Source organism: Centrocercus urophasianus, unplaced genomic scaffold (assembly GCF_019232065.1).
Source record: "Centrocercus urophasianus isolate 14NV4802_14NV808 unplaced genomic scaffold, USGS_Curo_1.0 seq_14, whole genome shotgun sequence".
NCBI lineage: Eukaryota > Metazoa > Chordata > Aves > Galliformes > Phasianidae > Centrocercus > Centrocercus urophasianus.
Genome location: NW_024884586.1, coordinates 16,966,021 through 16,990,222, shown reverse-complemented (window position 1 = coordinate 16,990,222; position 24,202 = coordinate 16,966,021). Strand labels below are relative to the sequence as shown.

The 24,202-nt window shown below is 52.1% G+C and overlaps 1 protein-coding gene across 3 annotated transcripts in view; it reads left to right on the top strand.

Annotated features, from left to right (window-relative positions):
* The first annotated feature begins 6,102 nt into the window (after positions 1-6,102).
* CREB3L1 (cAMP responsive element binding protein 3 like 1) overlaps positions 6,103-24,202 on the top strand; it is a 41,514-nt gene continuing 23,414 nt past the window's right edge. For all 3 annotated transcript variants that reach the window (XM_042814005.1, XM_042814006.1, XM_042814004.1), the window contains exon 1: positions 6,103-6,210. In XM_042814005.1, coding sequence (XP_042669939.1) covers positions 6,103-6,210 — 108 coding nt within the window. The remainder of the gene's footprint in view (positions 6,211-24,202) is intronic.

Genomic DNA, 24,202 nt, shown 5'->3' with positions numbered 1-24,202 from the left:
TCTGGGTTATGCCACGGCTGCAAGAATTAGTCTCAAGGCATTAGGAATTAGTCTGAGGAACAGAAACCATTATGAAATGATGTTTGCCACTGAAGAAAACTGACTCTGCAGAAGATGTTACTGAGGAAGGAGAGGAAGCCTTGTGCCTCCTCTATGGAGTGTGTGGGCTACTCCATGCTAAGACCCTCACAGCCTTCCCCCTCCTGCCTGCTCTGCAAGCTTTCTTTTTTTCTCTCTCCTCAACCACACCCACTATTTAACCATTTAGACATAAAAATAAAAAATAAAAAACCACCCAACCCACTAGACAGAGGGTTTGCTGAAGAGGGGTAATTTTAAAAGTAAGTGTTTGAGGTCAGCGGGTAATTGTAACATTGGGACTACGTGAGCCAAGACAAAAATAATCTGCTGGTATCTGGTCAAGGAGCAGCGGACGGCAGCCTGCTGTGAGGGAGGGCCCACTCCCACGGGGGGACCCGTATGTCCTCTGGTGCCATGTAAGGGCAGAAACGAGCCTCCTAAGTGCCTGGCTGTGCCCTGTGCTGCCCCTGAGGGGGCAATGCAGGTAGGTTTGTCGTTCTGGCAGGACAGTGGCAGCCCCCATTACCTGGAACTGATGATATTAATCATAAGGGGGGCAAAGCAGCAGAAGCCCACAGAGGTCTGTGATCTTCCTCGATCCGGAGGTGGCACAGATAGAAAACTAGGCAGCTTCTCTTCTCTGTAATTCCAGGGACTGCGTTGCACTCACATTTGCTCTCAGATAAATGTACCATGAAAATCAGGCTTGTTTTACTGTGAAAAAGTTAAATATAAAAGGAGGGAGCACACCTGTATGTTGCATGCCAGTGGCCAGGGGTGTAGAGCTGTACCCGAATCAATGCCACTTGTGCTTGCCTTGCAGGACACTTAGCCAAAAAATTCTCCAAGTTTTCACTGCCGTTCAGCATTTCCCCTTCCCAAACCACTGTCTGGCCATGAAAGGGATTTATTTTTAATCGGAGGCCAGCAGTGGCTGCAGGGGTCTTTACTTTGTGACCTTCAATTCTGTTTCTAGGAGGAGACAGTGGGTTTCACTACCTTCTTGCTGTGGCCACCATGGGTCAGCCCTTCCCAGAACAAATACCACTGCTGCAGGAGGGCTTGCTGCTTCCCCTTTATTTAAGTACTGGTTACACGGCTCCTCCAGAATCTGTTGCAGTCGTAAACCATGCTCTAGGGATGAACAATTTAGGGTTTGGAGTCATCACGGACCAGCCGTGGAGACCTCATGCAATTGTTTTTTCATCTTACACCCACAGTTTTGCTAGATGAGAGCTGCAGCAGAACCCAGGGAGTCTCTGACTTGAATTTGAGTTGGGAAAGACGCACAAAAGAAAGGAATTTGTGTTGTAAATTAGATTGCTCAAATTTCAGTGATTTGTCATGGAAATGTGGTTCAATCTTTGCAGTCATAAAAATCTTTCGCATGTTCCAACCCTTCTCATGTTTTTAACTTCCCCGATGTGACACGGTGCAGCAACTGCAGGAGGTGAGGTTACTTTCAAACCATCTGTGGCAGCAAACAAACTCAGCACCCCAGCCGGAGAAGCATTAAACCTGCACAACGAGGATTAACATAAGAAATGTTCTCTGGTCCTACTGATCTATGTTAGGAGATGGGATGTTTGGCTTGAGGTGTATTCTGCACCTTCTGAATGCTCCAGCAGGATGTGAGCCTTTGCTGCTTCGACCTGCCACTGACTGCTCCCTCTGCCACTGCTGCTTTGCTAGCTGGAAGCTGAAACGCTGGTGTGACCGTACCTCAATGTGGGGGCTGAATGCTTCCCTGAAGTGCACCCCCAAAGTGAAATCTGTCATCTGTGGCTCGGGCTCTGAGGGTGGTCTAAAAATAAGAGGGTTGAAACCAGCGAGCAGTGGTTTCTTGTGCCTGCATTGTGGCCAGAGAGTACTTCCAGCCTGTCCTCTGCCACCACCAGAAGTCACCCAAGGAGAGTGCAGGGAAGGTGAGGATCTCCCACATTCCCAGCATCCCAGGACACTGCAATAGGAAATACCCTGGATGTCCCACAGCGCCTGGAGAAGGAAATAGATCTGGGAATGTTGTTATCCCTATCTGCCATCCAACCCTGAATCTCCTGTTCCTGGAGACACCAGAGATGTGGGCAGTGGACTCCCGACCCCCTGAGGAGGCTCTCCCCTGCGTGGCTGCCCGCAGGCACACTCTGCTCCTGTTTGGGCCCTTCAGGGCAGGCAGGAGCGGGGCAGGGGAGCTGGCTGCGCAGCGACATTTCTGCATCTGTTGCCATGGCAATGAGTGCTTCAGGCTGAGCAGCACAGCGTCTCCCCGAAGTTGTGAGCCGAGCTCGGCTTTATTTATTTAAAGCCGACCGTAACAAGCGATAGAGAGAGAGAGGCACGTTCCAGGTCCCCCACGCAGGCCGTCGCCAAATGAGTCAGAGGCACCGCAGGCTGTAATCAGCCCACCTGACGTCAAAGCGCTCCATCAGAGAAAACTGCCGCCTGGAAATGTCAACATGCCCAAGTGGAAAGGCCAGGAGGTAAATCTCTTCCTGTGCTCGCTCACCCAGCGGGAAGGAACAATTAAAATTCGATCCCCAGAAGCATCCTAACAGCAATCAGACTGAAGGCTTTCCGTCTCCTCTCCCTCTCATCCTGCCGTTAGCCGTGTGGGGACAGTGCCTTGCAGCCTGAAGGACCTTCCTGATGCAAGCCCCGGGTCCTGTGGAAACGAGGTGCCATCTCCACAGCAGGAGCAGGCTCTGGGTTCCCTGCTGGGACCCGCTCCTCCTGCACACCCTTGTGCCACCACCAGTGGCCATGAAGCTTGCCTGAGGAGGATGGGAGGAAGAAAGGAGGGAAGGAAGGAAGAGATGTAAACCACAGTGCTTCAGACCAGGGCAGCTTGCCAGCTCCTCCAGAGCTCTCCCCAAGCCTGGCAGCCAGTTCTGTGAGGTTCTGATCTTCCCAAATCACTTAACACTTCTCTCCCTTTTATTTTTGTGCTAAATTGAAGCATTTTGCTTTGGTGGTCGACCCTGGCAGTGTGCCCCAGACATTACGCCAGGCGCACTTTTGCTCTGGGAGATAAGCCTGTAATGAAGGCTTCCTCCGCCGTGTCCCTCATTCTCCATTTGTGAAAGTCTGTAATTACCACTGAGGGGCGAGGCAGACAGGACTGAAACAATGTCATTTGAACTGGAGTGAGATGTGCCTGAATTACTGGGTTGTGCTTTTCTCCTCCGTGGGCTGCTCCCGGATCCGGAGCTCACTGTTAACCCCTGGCAGGGTAGAGATGCTGTCCTTGCTCCCAGCACAGCCTGCTGCTACTGGGGCCTGTCCTGTTCTGTCCTGTGCAACGGTGTGAGCACCCACAGCCATTCACGTGCCCCAAATGCCTCCTGTTGCCTGTTCCCAGGCCCTGAACTTCCAGTCCCCACCTGCTACTGCTGGCTCAGATAGGCTGGGATCTCTCCAAGGGCCTCAAGTCCACCTCAGGAAGGATAACTACAGCACCAAGCTCTGCAGCATCCCTGTCATTCCCTGCATAGCGCCAGGGTGCTCACAGAAACCACAGCATTCATGTATCCCTACCGTATGCAAACACAATTAGTAAGCTCTTCATCTTCCCCTGCACTTCCCCACAACAGGGTCACAGACACCCATTCCCTGCTGCAGATGGCTGTGCTGGGTGTGATTCCCAGCAGCAGCAGCAGCAGCAGTGTGCAGGTACCTGGCTAGGGCTGGGAGCAGCTGCAGGATGCAGTACTGGGATCCACTGCTGGAAGGGAACCCAAATAGAGCTGGATCTCCTGGCTGAGGAGGGGCTGTGGGACGGAGGGCAAGGGGCAGCTCCAGCACCCATGAATCCTTCCTCAACTGTTGCCTCTTGCTAGAAGGTGATTTTTCCAGACTCCACTTCGTGCCATCACTTTTTCACAGGTCTTAAATTGTTCCCACAGAAACTAAATGAAGAAATCACAGCCTGAGTACTGGGTCTGTAGCTTCTGTGTCCTGCAGGGCTGCCTATTACTGCTCTGCCTCATCCTGGATGCGATCAGGTCCTGTTCCTGTCCTCACCATGCACTCTGTGTGAAGAGACCAGCCAGAACCCCTCCTGTAGCAAAGCTCTATGCATGCAGCAAAGCAAAAACCACTGACGTACACAGTTTACCCCACATTCCTCAAGAAACACTCATCTGTGAATTTGTGAAACCTCCTGGCTCGCTCTGGAGAAAGCTTTGCAGCTTTGGCTTTGCAGGCTGTGCAGTGCCCGGGTTGCGGCAAGGCAAGGAGCACAGGGGAGTGGATGATTTTGTTTTAGGAACTTGGGTTCCTAAAACTTAGGATCAACTTAGGGTTGATCATTTTCTTATCAGCAGTGATAAGGCCATCTTGGTCATCCACGTGCATCTGCCGCACCAAATGCCTTACAGCCAGGAAAGCTTATCTGCTGTTGGTTTGAGACTTCATTTGTCAAAGCACACCCAGCTGCTGCTTCAGTTTCCTGCTGCAATCAGATTGCAACTAATCTAAGTATAAAATCAGAGGCAAATTGGGCTGAAAAGGAGCCTGAGCCACTGCCAGGTGCCATCTCTACCCTGGGCTGCCTCTGGATCAGCCCCACCTATGGACAAGAGGCAGCTACAAGATGTGCTCATAAAGGGTGCTCTGACAAGCACTGCTGCATCCCAGCACCTCATCAGGGGAACCCCAGGGGGTTCCTGTGAATTGACCTGAAGTTTTTTTGCTGAGGAGCAAGCCTGCTACTATTTTTCCCCACAATATGGGAATGAAGAGATGATGGTGGTCATCCTGCACCTGCCTGAATGCCCCAAAGATGCTGGTGCATGCACTTGTGCTTAGACTGCAGCGGCCTGATCCCTCTGGCATTTAAGGAGAGCCTTCCCATGTGTGCTCAGCTGAGACATAATGGTGACAGAGGTGATATCCATGTTCAGCTCAGGACAGGAGGTGGGAGCATCCCCCTCAAAGCCAGAACATCTGCAGCAAGTGGCCCTCGTGGGAGAGTTCCCAGTGTCCATTCTGTGTAGATGGTTTCCAAATACCATTCCTCCTTCATATACGTAAGAATATGTGCCGTGGGAAGAGCAGCACAACCCCATCCTGGCTGAATTTATGTCTTTGGCCCCTTTCACCCAGAGGCTCTTCACACTTGACTGAAACATAAGGTAAAAGTAAATGCAACTGAAAGAGCCCATTGTGCGTGCGAGCATAAAGGCCTTTGTGTGTGGGAGCAGAGTGCGGCCAGTGCTATGAAGAGCAGCCAAGGTGTGCCCAGGGCTGTGCTGGGATGCACGGGGACACAGAGCCCGTGATGGCTGTGTGTGGGAACACCGGGGCCTGAACAGGCCAGAGTGTCTGCGCCGAGGCCTTTCCCAACGGGTCTCTACCAGCAGCACAGCACTGCTGCCTGACTTCTTCCTCCACTCGCCCACAGCCAAGAAGCAGTGGGACCATCGAGTGGAGCCACGGACGCAGGGGCAGATCAACGACACATCGAGGCTTCTTCTGCACGATCATTTTAAGTGGTTTTCCGAGTACTGGTTGGAGTAAGGATCAGAGGATGGGGATGCACAATCCCATTTATCCGAAGCCGCATAATCCTCCCGAAGCTCCTTACCGGTGCCCAGCTCCTTAGTTACCGAACGGCCGGCACAGCCGGGCCCACGTGGGGGACCGCGCCGCCCCCAGGGGCTCTCGGACCCCTCTGCGCGGCTCCGCCCGGAGCGAAGGAAGGGGAGCGCTGCTCGCCGCCGCCGCCGCGCTGCCTTAAGGGGTGTGGGCCCGCCAAGTCCCGCCCGCGGTTCCCCAGCACGGGGCGGGGGCGTGCCGCTGCCGGCCGCCGGCGCTGCCCGCCCGGCCCCAGCGCAGCGGGGCACTGACAGCTGCCCCGAGCGGGCACCGGCGCGGCGCTCCCCGGCGCTCCTCTGCCCGCGGGCGGCCCGCTCCCACCCGGCCCCGCCGCCCCATCCATGGACCGCCGGCCGTTGGGCGGCGGGACCGTGCCGCCGCTGTGAGCCCGGCCGGGGAGCGGCGGAGCCCCGTGCCGCGGGCACCATGGACAGTATCCTGGAGCCCTTCGCCGCCGAGCGGCTCTTCCCCGCCGCCGGCCCCGGCTTCCTCGACCTGGGCGACTTCAGCGAGGCGGATTTCCTCAGCAATGTGGTAAGGGGCGCTGCCCGGCGGCGGCCAGCCCGGGGTGCCCGCCCCGAGAGCCCGCTGCCAGCCCTCTGCTCTCGGTCGGCTTTCCTTTTTTCCGCCTTATTTGCCCTGACGGCGCGCTCAGGCCTCCGGGAGAAACGTGCGGGGCGGGGCGGATGGAGCGCGGCCGGGGGTGCTCGGATCGGGCAGCGCTGGAGCACGGCGGGGCAACGGGACGCGGGGTCCTCCCTCCCGGCTGCTCCCAACTTCTTGGGCAGAGAAGCGGCGGGGAGACAAAGCGTCTCCGTCCCGGCGTTGGGGCTGGGACGGTTTGCTTTAGAGAGCAGAGCGAGAGGAAGAGTGACTTAGGAAAAAGAGCTGCTGCCAGTCCCAAAGAACCAAAGAGGCATTGTTCACCTCTGAGGAAGCTGCCCGGCCTCCCCGAGGAGCCCTGTGAGCCCCGAACCCCGCAGCTCCCTCCCTCGCTACCCTGCCGAGAGATGGGAGCTGTGCTGTTCCGGTGAGCTCTTGATGTAAATCTGCTGCCCCTCTGTCCTGGGGCAGGAGAGGAGGGGCCCCAGTGCTCCAGTGGTGGTCGGTGTGAGATGGGGAGCATCCTTCCTTGTTCCCGCACAGCTCTGAGCATCCCCGAGGACATCCCGATGGGGGATGCCAGCACCACAGCACCGCTCCAGGAGGTGGGAAGGGGAAGGTTGTAGCCCTTGGGTAACTTGTGCTCTGCTACACAGAAGATAGCCAAAGCCTTTTGCTCTGATTCTGACGTGGAGAAGAAAGTAGAGATGCAGAATTTGCATAGATGTGAAGTGCAGCACACTGGGGTGTGGAGACACATTGAGTCTGGGAAAGAGATTATGCAGGCAGCCCTGTCTCCCAGGGGCCTCACCAGCTCCTACTGCAAGGCAGTGCCGTGCCTGGGAGCGGCAGCAGTGGAGCCATGCAAGGCCCTGTCTGCTCCGAGTGGGTCAGAGCTTCGTGCTTCCCCTATGTGCTGTGCACCCCTTGTGGGTGCAGCTGTTCTGAACCTAGAGTGCTTTGTACCACGACTGCTTATTCTCTTATCTCCGTGATAATGCTCTGTCTTGGCACCAGTCCTTTGACCTCTGTGCAACACAGGCTGCAAGCAGAAGGCAGGAAAACCCTTACCTGTATAGATGGTCCCTCCTTGTAGTTCAAACACAACTTTTGCCTGCAAACAGAGCATGAGAAAAAGAAGCCTTTGTGTAAGAGTGCCATCTGGTGCCACCTGCCAGGACAGTGTGCTTCCGTGTGCTGTGACCACAGGCAGGCAGCGACCAGTGTGGCAGCTCTGCTCTTACTGTCCTCAGCTTGCAGTTAGAAAAAGGAACACTGCGTGGATTTCTCCCCTGCTGCCAGCACCACTAACTTCTGCTGGAGTGAGAGAGTCTGGCAGATTCCTTCCCTTCCCAGATAAGCAGAGGAGATTCTGTAGCTGCTTCCCACCTACTGAATCTGTAGCTGATACGTGCACCAGAACATAGTGCATCAGCCTCTTTGTTCCCCTGCTGCATGACAGCACGGGAGGGAGGAATACACTGACATTTTCCTGCTAAGTCCAACAAACCTCCCAGGAGCTGGAGATGTGCTGAGCTCTTTTCACACAGAACTGTGCAGTGCATCACCGTGCACAATAGCTCGCAGAGTTGCCAGTGCCTTTGCTTCATAGATGGGCAAACTTTTCCAGATATTGTTCAGCAAGTATTTTTCTTAGAAGAGCCAGGAATTTTGGCCATAAAATGCCTGTGTGAGACTTCTTCTGGGATGATTCCTTCTATTCAGAACAGAAGCAGAAAGGATGAATGATGCTCAGTGCAGAGGCTGTGCTCCTTGGCACATGGATTACGTGGCCCTGAACGACTCGCTTTTGTCGAGCCGTTGCGCTCTTATAAATCACCTCATTTCTTTAGAAACGGTTTTCTGCGTTGTTCATCTGAAGTTGTGACTGTAGTAAGGACAGAAGAAAGGAAGGAGTAAGGACAGTACCTCTGTCCTTAGTAGATGTGTCCTCAGAGAATTCTGTGTGCTTGAAGCAGGGAACAAAGTCTGAACTGAGGGGGCTGGCATGCAGAGGAGCCCAGGCAGGTTGTAGGGATGGCTCAGCAGGAACTTCAGGACATGCAGCAAAGTAATGCTGACTGCTGCTCCTGGGACGGACTGTCTCCTGTGCTGGGACGGTTAGTTGGCATTCACTGGCTGAGAGGAGGAAAGAAGTGCTGGGAGTCCTGGGTGGCCCTGGGCCAGCAGAGTGCATAGGGGGCTGCTAGCTAATGCAGGAGTGCAACAGCAGGGACGGAGGGGAGCTGAGGCACGGATGTGGGGATGCAGGGACCCAGCAGCAGCCTGCCTGCCCTGTGAGGAGCGTGCTGAGAAGGTGGAGCCAGGCTCTTTACATAAGTGCATGGCAGCGCTCGTAAATCAGAACAGGGAAGGTTTAGACTGAGTATAAGGAAACAATTTATCACTGTGAGGACACAGGAGAGGAAGAGGCTGCCCAGAGGTGTGGTGGAATCTCCAGCCCTGGAGGTTTCCAAGACCTGTCTGGTCAAAGCAACCCGCTCTACATTAAGTGTTGGCCCCATCCCGAGGAGGGGTTCAATTAGAATTGTCCTGAGCTCCCTCCCAGCCTGCATGAGGCTGTGATTATGTGATGGTTTGGTTTGGAAAATCCTAAGGTGAGTGGTGTCTGCTTTATACGTGGAGGGGACATCTCCAAAGAACAAGAAATGCTTTTTTTTTACTTTATCTAGCTAACCAGACTCACATACAATGACTGCCTACACTATCAGCCTCTGCTTGCTCAAGAGGCTGCCTCCTGCTCTTGAACTGAAAGAACTTTATTCATCTTTTTCCACCAGACAGGACCTGCCATAAATGAGGCTCATCTGTCACACACTGTTTGCTTATCAATTCCACCTGCCCATCCCCTGTCCAGTCCAGCATTTCTGGTTGTTCCTGCTGGGACCCATCCATTCATTTACGGTCTTATGGCCACACTCACAGAGCTCTTACTGTTTCAGCTCTTACCAGGGTTGTGAAACTCTTCAAAAGGTTATCTTTTGAGTCAAATCCACCACTGTGTTCTAGTGGGTTTGGGACACTGGTGGCACAATGAAGCCAGAATAAACCAGCAGAATGGGAGGCATTTCTTTTAAACTAGTACCCCAGCAGGTTTGTTTATTCCTTATGTCACTGTGTTTTGTGGTATGAAAGATACCCTCAAAGATGACTTTGGACATTGGATGTTCGTGTAAACAGAGCTCCATTTTGACTCTGTGCTTTTCAAAGTATATTCTGTGTCTCTTTCTGAAAGACAGGCATCAAGGCAAAAATATCACTTACATGTTAGTTGAGGTCTCAACTGTTAGAAGTTGCAAAATGGCAATTCAGGCTGTCTCAGTAGCATTCACCCAGCTGCTCTGGGGAATGCACAGTAACGTGCTCCTTTGTTGTGTGATCTGAGGTTGCTGGGCAAGCTGACAGGCATACCTGCTGGGAGAAGAGCCACTTGTCCCTCTGGGTTGCTCCTTGAGCACACACTGTGTTCTGTGCCTACTGTCTACTCTTTTCTGCAGTATTGTCACAAGGAGGGAAGCAGCAGGACTGTAGGGAGTGAGCAGGATGAGAGCAGTGCTGTGCAGCTCAAAAGCGGAGCATAATTTGGAAATAAACCCAGGCTGTTCACCAGGGATGACCGTCACTCTTGCAAAGACACTTCTGTTCCTCTTACGCCTGCTACAGGCACTTAAATAGCACTTAAGTGGTGCTTAGTGTTGGACTGATCTTTGGCCTGAGTGAGTTTCATGCTGTGCGAGCTCCCTCCCACCACCTCAGCACACAGAGAGGACGGAGAGCTCAGCAGATGTGGTCATCCATCTCTCACTCCTTCCTGATGCTAGTGAAGGACCTTGCTGTAACAGAGGCTGGGCCTCTGGGACTGATGTAGTTCTGCATAGGAACACATGCAGAATGCATGTTGGCCCTCTGTTCCCTGCGGTAAGATTTGGTCAAGATTCGGCCGACAAGCCAAGTACTGGGCAAGGCAGGACTTTTTTCTTTAAGTTTTGCTTGGAACATGCTGGTCAGAGTTTCCTGTGGGATCTGGAGCACAGATACAGAGAGGCCTGGCGGGGCTATCAGACCTGGCCCGATGGAAATGAATCTCAAAGTAATCATTCCCAGATTTTCCTCATTTCATTAGTTTCTTTGGATCTGTCTCACAGTTCCCCCACTTCATGCCCATGCTGCTCCTCACTGTCACACAGTTGGACTTGCATCTGCAGGAGTATGCGTGGCAGGGTGAAACCACAATTGGATACAACCATTCACAGGCATCTGAACCTGCAGCATCATCACTGCAGTCATCACCAGGAAATGTATGTCCACAAAGATGGTAATGGGTTTGAACTTCCTTTGGAAGACCAGGTGAATACTTCCTCCACTGAGACTGGGGGAATCACCTGCGTGTCCTTCCATGCCAGAAAGAAACTGAGAGACATTTGAGATACTCTTCCAGAAGAAAACATGTTTATCTGTAGGACAGATAAACAGCTGGCAGCACACACTGGGGATCCACGGGCCAGAACATTCATCTCTGCCAAAGTGGGAGAATCCTTTAACTGAGCAGCTAAGCCAGAACTAGGAGAGACCTAACTTGGAGCTGGAGTGCAGGAGGCATGTATCCACAGCAGGATTAATCCATGAGGACAGAGCTGTCATCCTGGTGGGGAAAAGCAGAAAGGGCTTTGGAGGAGTAGAGCAAACAAAGGAAATGTTGGCAGGGAGTAGGAGCATATTTGTTCTTACTGTGCTTCCTCTTAGGGATGGTGTCAGTGACACCAGCTGGGAGGTGCTGAGCCAGTCATAGCTCCATCCATGTCCCTCTGGTGATCCTAGTCCCCACAGGTGTTAGGCAGTCATTTAGATTCCACTTCTGGAGACGAGGAAATCAAGACTCAGACTGTAGGGACCAGACTCTAGAAAGCCTCTGAGATGATTTTCCGGCTCATTGGACCTCCTTCTGGAACAAGCACAGGTGTCTAAGCATGGCTGGATTAACTGGGGTGACTGAGCACATCTCTCAGTGATGCCTGCCTTCTATCACTCTTCAAGAGCACAGCAAAGAGAAGAGGGGCCAGGCTTGTGGCCACATAAGAGGAAAGAAGTTTACTGAAGCAGCTTCTTAAAAGGCAGTATTGGAAAGAGTGACTTCATAGCCACCAATGCAGTCCCACTACTCAAAATATGGCCAGTTGACACCTATCCAGTGTTCTCCACTGTTTCTTCAGAGGAAGTCCCAGCCCTGGGCTCACTCTGTTTTTTTTCTCAGCACTTCCCTTTAAGTTTTAAGACTGTAGCATTTAGTTAGCATTTAGTATAGTACTTATTTTAGCAAATTATCAGTGTTAAAGGAAGGTAATGGAAACATTCCACTCACTGAAGCTGTCTCTGTGGTGGCCACATGATAGGCTCTCTTCTCATAGCCACAGGGATAGGATTGTGCTTGGTATGAAGATGTGATTCCCGAGACAGACTTGTGCTGCTCATGTTAGGGAAGGGATGAGTCAACCTGCTGAAGTTATCATGCCCTTTGCCCTCTTGCAAACAGTGCACTGCAGCAAACCTAATAGGACACAGAAGTCATTTGGTGATCTCCTTGCTGCAGTTAGAGGGGAATGGATAGAACTGAGCGGTGAAGTGGACCGTTACAGCTCAACTAAGAAATGGCCAGCAGCTTGGCAATGGGTGCTTGTGAGGAGCTCTTCCCTTCCTCTTTCCTCCCTTTGGAGCCCAGCTTGAGCTGTGAGTAGCTCCCTGTTTCCTTGGGTTGGTATCTGCAGATTTGCATTGCTCCTCAGAGCAGAAGCAGTGGGAAATGTGTGAAGAGCCAAGGGCAAGGCTGGAGCAGCAGGGAGCTGCAGGTAGCGTGCTGAGAGGCAAGCTTTATCTGCCCACATCAGCTGTGCAATGCTTACACCTGTCTGACTCTCAGCTGCTCAAGAAAACAATTCTTTCTTCTGATTTCCTGAAGGGTCACATTTTTTAAGGTTTTCCTTTTCTGAAGTCCCCTCAGCATACTTGGTCACCCCAGCCCTTCTCCTCTAACCCGTCCCTTTTTGGCTCCTTCATCCACCTTCTCTTCTGTATCTCTGCATCTCTCCTGTTATTCCTTTTTCTTAAATCTCTCCAGGACTGTCTGCCTTTGGAGCTGCTCTGGTCAGTATCCAAGTGCTAGCTGCTTGACATGAATCTTGTCATGTTGTTCAGCCAGAACAAGGTCTCCTGAAGGCTGTAACTGCACATATCCACAAACTCTTTCACACCTTCCTTTCTGTTGCACATCCTATTTCATCTTCTCACTCTCTAGGACTGCAGAAATTCTTTGGTCAGGATGGAAGCAACGTGCATGGCTATTCTCACCGAAGCTAGTATGTAATTTAAACCAGCGCTGGATTTAGTAGCGTCTTTAGGGATCTAAGGTGATGCTTTACATGAGGTAATTCATTGCGATCGCCATTCAGCCTGTTTCACAGGAAACTCACCCTTGACTACCTCAGCAGAGTTGCTTTTGGCTTCGTGACACTGTGACTTTGTCTTGATCGGGGAAAATGTTTGTTTAGGCTGGTCAGGCTGACCCAAGTTAGCGAAGCCTGCTCCAAACTCCCTTATCAGTTTTCCCGGAATAGCTACAAAGTAACATGTTCACTCAGCAAGCTGTGTCAGGAGTTCCCATGCAACAAGAATATCAGGTCTCCCCAGGGAAAAATCTGGCAGCCCAAGTTGGAGGAGAAATACAGTTTGGGCCAGCTACCAAATATGTTACACAGGAGGGAGCTGGATGCAATGTGCACTATGGGCACTGGTGCTTGGATCGTCTGCATCCCCCCTGCAGGTGAGCTTCCTCAACCCAGTGCCCAGAGGAATTTCCTCACGCTGCACTTTCCTGCCCTGCTGTCACAGGGACACCAACTTCTTCTCAGGGCGCCGAGTCCAGGTGGGAGCACTACTGCCCGAGGACACGTCTCTATCACAGTGCGGGGCTCTGCCTTGTGAACTTGTTAACTGCTGCGTGCCAGGATAGCTTAATGCCAGGTAAACACCATTGGTTGGTAGCAGCTGAAGGAAGGAGATAGGCAGGTGCTTTTGGCTGAGCCTGCTGCTGTCCTGGGGAACGGCTGCAAGCCAGGCAGCCTGGGGAGGAGGAAGCTAGCTCTGACATTTGTTAAGGCTGTTGATGGAAGGTTTCTTTCAAAGCCTTTTCAGTCTCTCGATCTGAGAGCTCTTTGCCCAGGAGTGCTGGAAATCTGGCTCTTCTTTCCAAGCAAATGTGCAGACTGTGAGTTGATGAGGTGCTGCTGAGCCACAAATAGCGAATTGCCAATCGAATGATGCTGGGTTTGTTCTTGGTTTGTTTTTTTTTTTTTCAAACTTGCGGATAGTGGTGCAGTGACTGGGACATGAGGTTGTCAGGATGGGAGAGTTAGTCCCAGCTCTGCCAGTTGCTTTGCACATGATCTTTAGGGTGTTATTTGTTGCAATGTAACTTCTGCTGCTTAGAAAGTAAAACACATCCTTATTCCTGCTAGCACAGTGCAGTGCCATCAGCGGGTGACACAAATTAATGACAAGCTGGACTGTGACGGGAAGCTGCTAGCAGATACTGGCCAGGATAGGTCTGTGGGAGCTATTGCTTTGCTTCCCCAGTCAGTCCCTTTGAGTTAGTTTGCAGCTAGTGGTATTTGCAATATTTTCAGGTTGGCAGCTCCCAGCTGTCCTTCACCCTTTTCCTTTTCATTTCCCCTATGGACTATGCATGGCTGATTTTGACCTCAGATACTTCAAGTTAATCCAGAGTAATCTTTCTGTGTCAGTGTGAATGACTAAGTTAGTCAGCATCAGGATTAGACTGAAGTACTTGGCCCATGCTGTTACTGGCATGGCCTCTTTGGGCCATGTTGAAAACCAAACAGTTTGTGCTTTATAAATTCAGTGAACGGGCTGTACTCATAGCTTATCCTCTACTGAACAACTAGATCCTGGCTCAGCTGAAAAACCCCACTTCCCCCTGGGGCTGATGCAGCTTGTCAGGACTATGTTGAGTGCCCAGACTCCCAGTAGGTGGGTGGTTTCTAAGGAGGTTACCAGACGAGAGCATCAGAGTGCTATGGCTTTATCAGTCCACCAGCAGGGCACTGAAGACCCATGGCAGTCCCTCTCTGTCTCTCCTGCTCGTCAGTGCACAGTTCTGTGCTTTTCCTTTCTCCTTTTCCCAACACTAAGTCTGCCTGAGCTGCCTGAAGCTGGGATCACCATCGTTCACTCAGAAGAGCGATGTAAAAGGTCGCTCTCCTGTTCTCTGACACCTCTCCTGCTCTTCAGGATTTGTCAAAGATACTTGGCAGCAGCCCAACCACTGGATTAGCATTAAATAATGAGCAAGTGGCCCGCAGGCCTTTTCAGGCAAAGAGCACACCTTTAATTCTTCCCTCACATGTCTTCTAGCCCTGTTCTTATCACACCGGTAGACAGACGAGGAGGAGACGCTGGCCTGGTCAGCTCTGGGGACAGAGCAGAGGGTGCAGCACTGGCTTTTTTGTCACTAATTAGTAGCAGGGTGGCAGCTAGCAGCTGTGACAGCTGCCCCCATCAGTGCAGTCAGTAGCAGCTGCATGCAGCTGGGACATGCAGTAGTAGAACAGCAGCAAAGCTCATTGCTCAGTGTTCCTGTGTGTGTCACGCTCCAGGGGAGCATGGGAAGGTTGCCCAGCAGCCCAGGTATCTGTGGGTACAGAGACCATGTCCTGAGTAATGCCCATCCTCTGGACTCGGATGCCTTTCTGACATTCAGTGAAATTGGATTCTGTAGAGTTGCCAGAGCATTTATTTACTTATCCTGGGAAAGGGAAGAGGAAAGAGGCCAGGAGGGATGGAAGAATAGGGAAAGAGAGAGGAAAGAAAAAGCAAAGACAAGAGAGAGGTAGCTATGCAGTTAGCATTTCTGAGCCATCTGGGCCTGTTGGCATGGCCCCAGCTGGATGGGCTGGCAGGTTTATCCACAGCATGATGTAATCTCCATCACCCAGCATTTGATTATTCTCCTTGCTCTGGATGGCCTCAAATCGGGTGCAAGTCTGGAGCGGGCATTTTGATTTCCTGTTGCTATTTGTGGACTTTTCCTGGCCAACCCTCAAGAGCATCTCAGGCAGTTTTCATTCCTCCAGCTGAAAGAGTGATGCCACCCGGCTGGTGTAGTGCAGAGGCCAATCCCAGCCAGCCTGTCAGCTGGAGACAGACAGCCCTGCAGAGGGATCCAGCTGTGCTTCACACTACGCCACAGCTGGAGAGAAGGGGACACCCCTGCCTTTGTTCTTGGGGTGCAGCTTTGTTCTTCAGTTGCAGCTCAGCCCAGAATTTGTCTCAGACTTCAGCAACAACAGGGAGAGGGAGGCTTTCAGACCACCCCCTCCAGCTGCTTGCTGGTTTTCCCTGGTCTGCTTGGTCTTGCAGTGGAATGGGGGGGGCGGGGGGGGCGGCGGCGGGGGGGCGGGAGGGAAGAATAATTTTATTTGACCCAAGACTTATTCTTCCCTTTGCTTCGTGGGAGCAAAAAGCAACAGGTGATGTCAGTTCCTCCCCTCTGCCTTCACAAACAGAGTAACCCCCTACTCCTGCATGGCAGGGAAGGGCAATGATATGCAGAGGGTGAAGGTGAGACTTCTCTATTTACCATGCACCCATGCTGCCAGGAAACCTCAAACCTAGCTGTGCAAGGGACCTGGTCAGAGAATGCTGTTCCCGGCTCTGACTCAAGAGATGTGGGTAGCTGCATGACAAGCCATTAGGTAATAGCTGACAATTGCAGACAGTATTCCCTCCCTCATGATGCCTCATCCTGCCCACATGCCTTACTTAGCTTTGTTTCTCCAGGGCCTTGGGGATGGAGAAGCTGAGTGCAGTGACCCCATGGGACAGAACTCCATTAGATGGAGAATCCCACTGCCTGTCTCAGAAGCAGAGCGCTGGTTGCATCTGGAGGGAGCAGGGCTCTGCTCTGTCATGTCCCAGGGACAGCCATGGGCTGGGATGGACTCACTGGAACCGCAGCACTGAGCTTTTCCGCCCAACTCAGCTGTGCTGAGTGAGAGAGTAGCTGAGGAAAACGATGGCCTCTTTATAAACCAACTGGCAAAAACTCTTGCATCTCTCCTGGGAGCAGGCCAGGGATTCTGAGTCACTGCTTGAGCTAGTTGCAGCCAAGGTAGTCTTACCCAAGACATTAAGAGAGAGGAGAGGAGAGATCCACCCAGGAATGCCAGCAGAAAGCAAAATAGTTATAACCATAATTAATAATAATATAATGATGAAGAGATTCAAAAATGAACTGCCCCCTCCAAAAATAAAGTTTGAGGACAATTCAAACGCTGTGAAGAAAAGAGGAAAGAGTCGAGAAAGGCCGCCAAAGCCTGCATGTCAGCTGCAATACAAGGAGCCCCGTCCAGCTGGCCAGAGTTCAAAGAGCTCCTATTGTCCAACAGCATTTCCAAAACACCATTCAAAACTTTCAGAAAATGAACCCAAGATGCAGGGTGAGATTTATCACACAATAAAAAGGCAATCCAGATGTTTGCACCCTTTCAGAGAGAGGAGATATGAGGAAGGTGAGGGAAGAGCATAAGGGAAGAAGGTTGTATGAAGTGTGATTATCAAGACAGGAGTAGGAGCTGGGTGTGCCTGTGATGGGATACATGCCAGGCACTTATGGAGGATTTCAGAGATACAGAGAACTGCATGCTTAGGGAAAGTCTCTTGACACCAGAATTAAGGGACAGAAGGGTAAGATTTCACTGAAGCATTTTCTTTTTTGTTGCTGTGCAATTAACAAATGTATAGTTAGAAGAGTGGCATAGTTAAGATGGCATTTTACAGGTTTATCATGATGGAAAGAGACAATCAAAAATGAAATGCTTACCTGCATCCTAGGCTGGCAGTAGAAAACTCCAAAAGGAGGAATCTCAAACCAAAGATCTCTCTGCAGTGGCAGTCAGCCCTTAAATGAGGTGTAGCAGAGGTGCAGCCAGGCTCCACCCCTTCTGGTCACACAGCTGAATTGCCTTCACCTGTGCTTCCAGGGCTGACTCAGTCCTTGTCTCAGGTGACTCCACAGTTCCCATACAGTTGCACATAGAATATTGTTGCACATGGATGCTAAGAGCCTATTGTTGCTTCTGGTCCCGGATTGTATATATTCGTTATAAGGACTTATCTGAAACCAAACCACCATAGATTTTATCTTGGTTCTCTCACAGCCTTTGTTATTGCTTTGCAGTACAAGCCACAGTGGCAATGCTGTAGCTTCGTTTGCAACAGGAAACACTCACTTCCACCTTTGCTTTGATTATATTAAAGTCTGGTAATCAATTATACTGGAAGACAGTTTCATCTTTGAATCTGCTGCTAACATGGACTTATATAGCTACAAACTGCTGTCGCTGAGTATCCAAATTCTCCCAGCTTGCAATGAGACTAATGGTGCTTCTGCTGCCTGCAGAACAATCCAGTAAGGTGACTATATGCATCACACTCTATAGATTAAGGAGTGACTTGGTAGCTTTCAGGAGGACCTCTGATAGTAAGGGCTTGTTCATCTGCACTCCAGTCCTGAGTGCAAAAAGCCTGAGAAAACGATTTGTCTGAATGCTTAAGATAGAGTCAGTGTTTTAAGTGACTCATCTGTTTGGTGAATGTAGTTAGCTTTAAGTTGTGCTTTTTTTAGGAGGTAGATTTCTCTGAAGCCTTTTGGCTTAGACTAGATGTTGCTTTCTATGAAGCTCAGTTACAGATGATGAGTTTGAAGCAGGAGGTATGAGTATAGTTCCTGCGCTCATCTGTGTAAGGACCCACACTTGATTACCAGACTGCTTCTTTCAGGCTATAAAACCTGTGAATTTTCTGATCAGCTCCTTGTGTCACTCTAGGTGTGTCCAGGGAACAGATTCCCAAATCCACAGGTTTCTGCAAACTTCAGGACTGGAGTGCAGGTGCCTGACCCGATCCCATATATGGGAGCTTTTGGACAGGTTTTCAGGGCACTATAGATTTACTGTCTTCAAAGGAGCATAGTGCTTTTTCTTCCCAGAGACTTCTGACTCTACTTGAGCTCTGCTCCCAGGCATCTTCAGATTTCTACTTCATTTCACCAGCTACAGAGAACTCAGCTGGTAGGCCTTGTCATGGAGAAGTCCTGCTAGGAAAGGGCTGGCAATGGCTGCCCTTCTCCTTCAACCTTGATTTTCATCCCATGGCTGAAGCAACTGCATTGTCTCTAGTCGGTCAGATCTCCAATCTCATCTTTGGAACATAGGGCTCTGACCCCATGCTACATTGTCATCAGGGACACTGTTAATGCGGGCTGCCCCAGTAGTGAGGAGTGGCCTGAGAGGTGTTACTGCCCTTCCTGGTGAAGGAAGGATTTCCCCGTTCTCTGGAGATTCCTGTTTCTGCTGCTCTACCTCTGAGGTGAAAATGATACCTTCAGCACTGAAGCTGAAGTTTAATTTCCTATCTGCTAAGCAGGGCACAGATTTTCCACTGGAATATTGGCAGCAGGTCAGAAATCTGCATTCCAAGCTGAATTGCTTTGAAAACAGTCCGGATGCCCAGAAGCAGGAACGTCTCCTATGTGCTCGCACACAGAGCAAGGAGTCCCCTGTCTCAACCCAGCTCACACAGAGCTCCTCCAGCTACAGGATGCCTGCGCATATCACATCCCCAGAGACAGCAAACACTGCAGCAGCCAGTGGGATCCCACTCAACATGCTGGTTGCAAAACCCAGCTCTTGCCCGGCTTTGCCACTGAAGATCCCAGCTTTCAATCTCTCAGTCAAAAATTTTGGATGAACAACTCTCACAAAGCATCTGGTCTGGCTTACTTGCTCTATGATTGTCCTTTACAAAGACCCGAGGAATGAAAGCCACCAGTAATGTTTGGTATTAGCTGCATGCCTCAGCTCTTGGACCTGAACAGAGTACTGCTATCTTCCTTTTCCAAGGCTTTTCTTTATGGTCCTACTGGGACCTGACAAGGGACAAAATGTGAATTATCTCTGATTTTGTTCTCTGAGTATTCAAGTGAAACAGTTTCAATGAGACAAATGAAGCTGATTGTAAAGATAATACAAATTCTTCCTCCTCTTGCTCCAGCTAACTCCCAAAGCAGATTTCCTCTGTCTCTCAGGGCACCTTTTCTCATTGCTCTGATTCCTTTCTTAAAGATTTAGAGAAAAGCCCATAATAATACAAGGGTGAAGAACAGCATAGGAGCAGAGATTTGCTGACTATTGTGGCTCCAACCCAGGACTGGACAGGGCCAGAAGTTTCCAAGAAGATTGGAAGAAATGGTGGAGTGATGTTTATTCAAGTTAATTTCAGTTACAAAATAAACTTCCCCATTCCCCTGACAAGTGATTGGCTTGAGCAGTTGTACCTCTCCAACTTATTTTTAATTGCATAGTTCATTCGTGCTGTATTTTGTGTCTTTTGGGATGCTGTGACCTCATCTTCCCCTCAGCACAGCAGTACAGTTTGGAATTGCACAAAGTAGCGTTTTCTTACACTTGCCCTGCTCACTGCCTTTAATTGCACCATGTGTACCTGTCTGTCAGAACCATGTGAGACACAAACAAGTACAGCCAGGTGATTGCTTTAGGGCTCTCCTGAACCTCAGATTCCTCCTGCTGCCCTTCAGCAGCTCCACCCTTCCTGTGCAGACCTCCTGGACCTCTGCTTACTTGAGCCGATGCTCTCTGTGCCTGTGTGACCAGGGGGGAATCCAGGTGGAACCCTAACATAGGGTGGCATAGCCTTACACACAGTATTTTTCCTATCTTGCTTCTTGCATGTTCTAGCTTTCTGTTTGCTATTTTTTTGTGCAACAGGATTTTTTCCTTACACTGTCCAGGCAGATCTGTCACACACAGTTAAAAATGTGTGGGCTTTCTCATGATAATTTTGCTCTAGGTTTGCGGAGCTGGGTCTGAGCTTCACTTCTAGGCAGTGCAGGGGTGCAGCACGCCAATGAGCTTGGCTGCCAAAACCCAGTTGTGTTCTGGCTCTGCTGGCACTGAGAAGGGGTGTGTGTTTGGGCTCTGCAAAGGGCAAATTTGGGCGGAAGATCAGGGTAGTATAGCGGGTCCTTCTCAAAGATGATGGATTGTATTTTCACACCTAGCAAAGTAAAGTACACATAAACCCCTTTCTCTCCACACTACAGCAACTGGAAGACTGCATGGGCCCATCCCTGTGCAGTAGGGTATGTTTAGGTGCCTCAGCAGATGCAGCCCACTCAACACCAACGGGTAAAGCTGCAGGCAGTCAGGCAACGGGGCAGAGATGACAGCACAGTTTCTTTCTCTCAGCAGCGTCTCTCTGGGAAGGAGAAGGAGCCAGAAGGAACAGAGCCCAGGGGTATTGCCTTCCAGTGAAGAACAGCCCCGTTCGAGTGCTGCCCACCTGCCACCTCAGTGGCTCTGAAATCCAGGCTGCCTGTTGCGGAGTAGGCAGTTATCCTTGGGTCTCAGGGCTCAAAGAAGCCCCAACTTCGTATTTACCTGACAGACTCCTAGAAATAGCACCCCATCTTCTGCCAAGTTAGAGTTAGGAGCAGCTGATGTAAACGCCTCATCCTGTGGGAGTTGTAGCCACTTCTGTGCGTGGTTTAAATCCTGCTCTAATTATTTTTCACCCGAGCCGGCTGCGAGCTGTAAGCCAAGGGAAATTTGGGCCGCTCGCAGCATTTGTACTGTACACGCAGCGCAAGCGAGCTGGAAGGCAGAGGCATTCCTCATATCTCCAGGGCGCTGCTGCTGGGAGGAGAGCCGCTCCCGTCTCCGCCGGCCGCGCAGTCCCGTGCAGCGGGCAAACCAGCGCTTGCTTCCCGCCGCGGGGCCGGCAGGGCCGGACAGAGCCGCGGGGCACATCTCCCCCTCGGGGCGGCTCCGGGCGCCAGCGGGGCCTCCTCGCGGGGCAGCGACTGGAAGACGCGGGGCTGCGCTTCCCCCCTTTCGCCCCCCTTCCGATCGCTGCCGGGGTGCTCGGCCGGGGGCCCAGCGGCGGGCACCCCCTCACGATGGAGTGGCAAGGCGGGGCGGGGCGGGGCGGGGCAGGGCGGGGCGGGGCGGAGCCGCCCTGCGAGGCGAGGCGAGGCGAGGCGAGGCGCCGCGCATTGCGGCGGGCCGCGGGCCGCTCCGTCCTAACCCTGCACTCCTCCCGCCCGCCTCGCCGCCGCCCGCTCCTGGCAGCCGCCACCCATTGGCCGCCGCCTCGGCGCCGCCGGCCAATGAGCTGCCGCCGCCGCCGGCCGTTGGAAGCGTGCGGCGGCGGCCGTTCACCGCCGGCGAAGCGGGCGCGGGGTTCGCCCCCCTGCACCTGCCGCCCCCTCGGACGCCGGGCTCCCGTCGCGGAGCGGAGCGGCGGGGAGGCGGCTGCGGGCTCCCGGGGCTCGGGAGGACGTCGGCCGCTCGCGTCCCCTCCGTTCCCTCTCTTCGGGGCCTGGGGGAGCGCCTTGTGCTGGCGCCGCTCCCCGCATCGCCTTCTTCCGATTGTGTCTTGAGCCTCCGTCGTCTCTCCTAGGTCTTGTGGCGCCTAGCGCTGGAAATTGTAAATCCAGGCCCTTGGCACAGCGCTCGGTGGAAGGAGGTTTCCGCAAGGAGACGGGACTGCGCGAGGCACCAGGGACATGGCTGTGACCGCACCTTCGCTCCGAGGGGCCGCGTGCCCTGCTGGAGGGAGCTGATGGCACGGCAGAGTCAAGGCGAAGTGGGTCCCCTGCCTTGCTTTCAGTGATGCAACCCTCCTCCCCCTCTCCTTTTCCTGTCATTCTGCATTATTCTACAGAAGGCAGTAAATTCTGGGCCTGATTCCAGATCCGGCTGAGCCAAGCCCTCTGCCGCTTGGAGGCTGGGTGTCAGGGAGGTGTCTGGTTAGCTGCACAGGCTGAGCCCGGGATGCTGAAAATCACCCTGGGCTCCCTGGGATCTGAGAAGGATGGAGGAGTACTGCTAGTGCAGCTGAGGTTGAGCTGCTGGAGGGGAATAGTGCTTGAATTTGCAGGCCGTTCGGACCGAATTGCTTCAGCACTGCCATGCAGAGATGCAGGAAGAGCAGGGAGCAAGACTGCCCAGGCAGAATGCGGGCATGGGCAGAGCTTGAGTGGAAAAGCAGTGAGATGTGGTCCATGATGGACTTTGGTGTCCCCTCTCACCCATGTAGGTCAGGGTAGAAGAGCACTAGAGGGATTGGAGAGAGCCAAGAGGTAGTGGATGATCACTTGCGCCCCATGGGGAGCAGTTGCACTGACTAGACATTGAGATGAAGTGTGCACAGCAGCTGTCTGTCCCGCATGGACCCCATTAATGCTGTCAAGACCTTCACTTTCATAAGCTCTAAAATTCACTGCATTTTAAAGCGAGCAGAAGGACTGTCTGGAGTGTATGGGCTCTTCTTTTCTGGAATGTAAAGGAAACCTCGGCTGTGAAGCTGGAGTGCAGGGGGCTTCATTCCTTAGTGAAAGCAGAGAAGGGAAATGCAGATGTCACAGCTGGGACAGGAGATTTATCTTGGCAAGCAAAGAGGAAAAATACTTTCAAAAAGAAAAGAGAAAAGTCAGAAGATTCCCCTCCCCATCTGCCCCGCCTGCCAGCATGAGCAGAACCTCCAACCTGCAAAGGCCCTTCATCTCCTGGGCCTGGGCTCCCACCCAGCTGGATTAGCCCCTTGCTGCTTTCTCCTTGGAGCCGGACCATCGTAGTGGGAGCAGGGAGGCTGTGAGAACTAAACCGATCCTAGAGGGAGACTGTTTCCAAATAGCTCCAGTGGAGGTGGGGAGGGAAAGTCACAGTCAGAGGATGGATATGTGAAAGGGAAAGGGAGGTACAGATGTATCCAAAGTGACCACAGTGGAGAAGTGGATGCAAGGAGAGGAAACAGTTCCTTTCTCAGCCATGTGGAGCCACTGGGTAGGAGCACCTCAAGGTGCACCGTATACACAGCTGGACAGTGGAATAAGCTTAATGCCTCAGTCTCTTCCTGAGGCCCTCCAGAGGTTTAACTCCAGCTCTGGGTGGGGGCAAATAAAGAGTTTGCATTTGGATGTCTGAATGCCTTTCATTAACTCCCAGGATAACTGCTGTACAACGGGAAGGGGTGTTCAAATGAGAAGTGCACGCACGCACACACAGTTTGCTATTTAGACAACCCTAAGCATGAGGTCAGGGTGAAAACATGTGGTGGAAATATGTTTGGAAGAGTTAGTGCCTATGTCGGTCACCACGAGTGAGAGAGAGCAGGAGCCAGCAGCTGACAGATTCGCGCTCTCCCTGTGGCAGAGGTGGCCTCAGCCTGAGCAGATTCTCCTGTGGCATGAGACCAGCTTCAGGCTGCCTGGAGATGAGATCGTTGCCACCCCTGCTTGCACACCCCAGGTTGTTCCCCTTGGGCACTACCTCCCTGTCATCCCAGAGCTGCAGTGGGGGATGGGTGGCTACAAATCAGGCTTGGATCAGGAAATCTAGCACATCCTCACCATTGCGTTTCTGTCCCTTGGCTGCCCCCTCCCTGACCGCTCACTGGTAATACAGCTTTGGAAACACATCTCGTGCTATTTCTTGGCTTTGGAGCATAGTTAGAAGAAGGAAGGAGGGTGCGAAAGGGAGGGGGAGATAGCAGGAGGGAATAATGCAAAATGAGACTGTGCTGTGAGCTTTGTAACCCATCTGGAAGCTGTTTCCCCCAGCTTCACGCCTGCTCCCTCTGGCCCAGGATGGTAAAGAATCACGTTCCCCAGTTGACTGGTCCTCCTTGCTCAAGCTAGGCCCATGAAAGTTACTTGAGATATTGTGAAGGAGAATCTCAGTAGACTTGCAGGTTCCTTCACTGTCACAATAAGGATACTTTTTTCCCTAAGGAGCAGGAGCTGGCTGGAATG